This window comes from Myotis lucifugus, unplaced genomic scaffold (assembly GCF_000147115.1).
Source record: "Myotis lucifugus unplaced genomic scaffold, Myoluc2.0 scaffold_37, whole genome shotgun sequence".
NCBI lineage: Eukaryota > Metazoa > Chordata > Mammalia > Chiroptera > Vespertilionidae > Myotis > Myotis lucifugus.
The window spans coordinates 1,025,483-1,028,707 of record NW_005871085.1 but is presented as its reverse complement, the minus strand read 5'-3'; the positions used below and the strand labels follow the sequence as shown (position 1 = coordinate 1,028,707).

General features: G+C 40.6%; 1 protein-coding gene across 1 annotated transcript in view; it reads left to right on the top strand.

Annotated features, from left to right (window-relative positions):
• Window positions 1-3,225, top strand: part of YBX1 (Y-box binding protein 1) — a 24,330-nt gene that overhangs the window by 17,347 nt on the left and 3,758 nt on the right. Inside the window, exons 4-5 of the mRNA XM_014454649.2 lie at window positions 226-527; window positions 1,039-1,121. Coding sequence (XP_014310135.1) covers window positions 226-527; window positions 1,039-1,121 — 385 coding nt within the window. The remainder of the gene's footprint in view (window positions 1-225; window positions 528-1,038; window positions 1,122-3,225) is intronic.

The following is a 3,225-nucleotide window of genomic DNA, read 5'->3' as shown; positions in this document are numbered from 1 at the left end:
GTGACCACATGACACAGGTGCATCAAGCCTAATGTATGTGCTGGCTGCAGTTAGAGGGCAATCTCTTCAGAACAGTGAGGAACTAATGTTTAATCATTTCTATGCACCCCTGGCCACAGACCCTTTTTCTATTTGTTTTATGTAAATTTTGTTTAGTGTACTTATTTCTGTTGTCACTGTCAATATATTATGGCTTTTTGTACACGGGACTGAAATAAAGAATATGTGCGGAGGCAGCAAATGTTACAGGCCCTGGTGGAGTTCCAGTACAAGGCAGTAAATATGCAGCAGACCGTAACCATTATAGACGCTATCCACGTCGCAGGGGTCCTCCACGCAATTACCAGCAGAATTACCAGAATAGTGAGAGTGGGGAGAAGAATGAGGGATCAGAGAGTGCTCCCGAAGGCCAGGCCCAACAGCGCCGGCCCTATCGCAGGCGACGGTTCCCACCTTACTACATGCGGAGACCCTATGGGCGTCGACCACAGTATTCCAACCCTCCTGTACAGGGAGAAGTGATGGAGGTAAGTTATGCCAAAAAGTAAAAGGGTCAGCCCTCTAACCAAAGGGTCGTGGGTTCAATTTCTGGTCAAGGGCACATACCTAGGTTGCAGGTTGGATCCCTAGCCTGATAGGACTGCATGCTGGAGGCAACCAGTCGATGTGTCTCTCACATTGAGACTTTGCTCACTCACTCGCCCTCCTTCCCTCCCTTCCACTCTTTAAAAAAATCAATGGGACAGTATCCTCGGGTGAGGATTAACTTAAAAAAAAGATAAAAGCATCAACAACACTATGTGATAACTTGATAAGACTGCATTATGAGCATTTTCTTGTTATCTTCTCCATATTAATCATGAGAAGCACTTTTAATTCCTAATAAGAACCAAAGGGTTAATAATTAACTTATAGCATAACCACAATTACTAGATGGTTTTATTTATTTTTAATCCCTGTATTCAGACTTGGGATTTGTCTTGTTGGGTTTTTTCTCCATTACTGATCCAGTTTGCTTGATTTCCGTTGTCTTTTCAGGGTGCTGACAACCAGGGTGCAGGAGAACAAGGCAGACCAGTGAGACAGAATATGTATCGGGGCTACAGACCACGATTCCGCAGGTATGGTTTAGATTGAAAATTTTCCCCAAGCATATTTTAGGGATCGGCAGCATCATGCTTCTGCAATCTTTTGAATCATTTTTCTGTTAACACTTCACATTTGCTTTTGTCAGATGCCTAAAGGTAAACCTGAAGTCAGGTAGTCAGTTATCTTTGAGAATGTGTTCCTTGCATCCTTTTTGCTGGCTCTGGTTAAAAACAATTTGCATAGATAAGGTCTGCTTATTCGGGGTTGTTTTGTGTGTGTGTTTTGTCTTCTTCCTCTTCCTCCCCCTCCCTCTCCCAACCTCCCATGAGAGTATGGAATTTGAAACTTTCTGTTATTGAACAGTTTAAGAGAATAGTTTAAACTGCATTATTATATCTTTAAGACCTTTGGGAGGGAGAAGGGTAAAGGTGAGCATTACCTTTCAAGCATAAGCAGTATCTGAACTGTATTATATCATAAATTGAAGAATTGAGTTTTACCTCTGGAGGTAGCATAATTTTCCATTAATCATTTCTCAGTTTAGGTGTATACTTTGTTAGTCACCCTGAAATGGCAAAATGTAATCAGAATCTCCAGATGTGATTGCTAGACTAACAGTCTACTCAAGAATCAAACCAATACATTAATATTACTCCTCCTAACTGATGATCGTTTACATACCAGCCTTAACTGTAGATGCCAAAATGAGTTTTAAGAAACAAGTTTCTTAATATAAAAGTACCCAAAATACAATATAGAAGCCTTCAAAATATATTGTGACTCTACAGGAAGGGAGGTTTCTGACTAGGAGTTTTGTGTATTTTACCAAAGATGGAGCACTCAATAAAGCTTTAGGAATTAGGGGATCCAGTTGCGATTATACCACCTATAGATGTGCAGTGAGGGTTTTGTAATAGCCAGTGTCTATATATAGTGTCTGTTTTCTTACTTTTAATGATCATTGTCCTGTCTTAAGTTTTTCATTAGTGAAAATGGACTGGAGTTATAGCTGGTTCATTAAAATTTGAGATTTCTAATTCTCAAGCCACTGGGAGATTGCATTAGCCTCATCCTACATGTTGGAGGTAGATGGGGAGGACTGTTTTTTGTGGGGGTTTTTTTGGTTTTTGTTTTTTAAATGTTGATTTCAGAGAGGAAGGGAAAGGATAGAGAGATAGAAACATCAATGATGAGAGAGAATCATTGATCCGCTGCCTCCTGCATGCCCCCCCACTGGGGATGGAGCCTGCAACCTGAGCATGTGCCTTTGACGAATCGAATCAGGGACCCTTCAGTCCACAGACCCACGCTCTGTCCACTGAGCCAAACCAGCTAGGGTAAGGATTGTTTTGATACTAATTGTTGGGCTTTGTTGATCTTGAACTACAATTCAAACTATTTTAAACCTAGACATAGATACCTTGTTGAAATACTATATTATAAATAATAGCACAATGTCATTTTTTAAACAGTGATAAATGTTTTTAAAGTTGGTCTAAAAGAGGCTCTCAGGGCAATCTATCCATTACATCCATGGATACCAATAACAGAATCCTTTTTGTTTTGTTTTTTCCCCCTCAGAAACCTTGATTTACCTTTTTTGTAACACTATAGAGCTGCCTAGTTTCATTGATGTCCTTAAAAATAGAACATGGCCCAGCTGGTGTGAATCAGTGGTTGAGCATCAACTTATAGACCAGGAGGTCACAGTCAATTCCCAATCGGGGCATAAGCTCGGACTTTGGGCTCAATCTCCAGTGTGGGGCTTGCAGTAGGCAGCTGATCCCATGATTCATTCTCTCTCTCTCTCTCTCTCTCTCTCTCTCTCTCTCTCCCTTCCCTTCTGAAATCAATTCTGAAATCAATAAAAAATATATATATTTTTAAAATAAAACATGAATTTTTTGTTGAGTGCTTCAGTTGTTTTTGTTTTGGGTATTGTTTTTAGAGAGAGGAAGGGGAAAATCAATCAGCTGCCTCCCACACGCCCCTTCTGGGGATTGATCTCACTACCTGTTGGTGTGTGGGACAGTCCTCCAACCAACTGAGCCACACTGGCCAGGATGAGTGCTTTGGTTTTACTGTTTGCCTTTTGGTTATAAGTTGACTTTGTCTCATTTGAATGGATTGACTAGT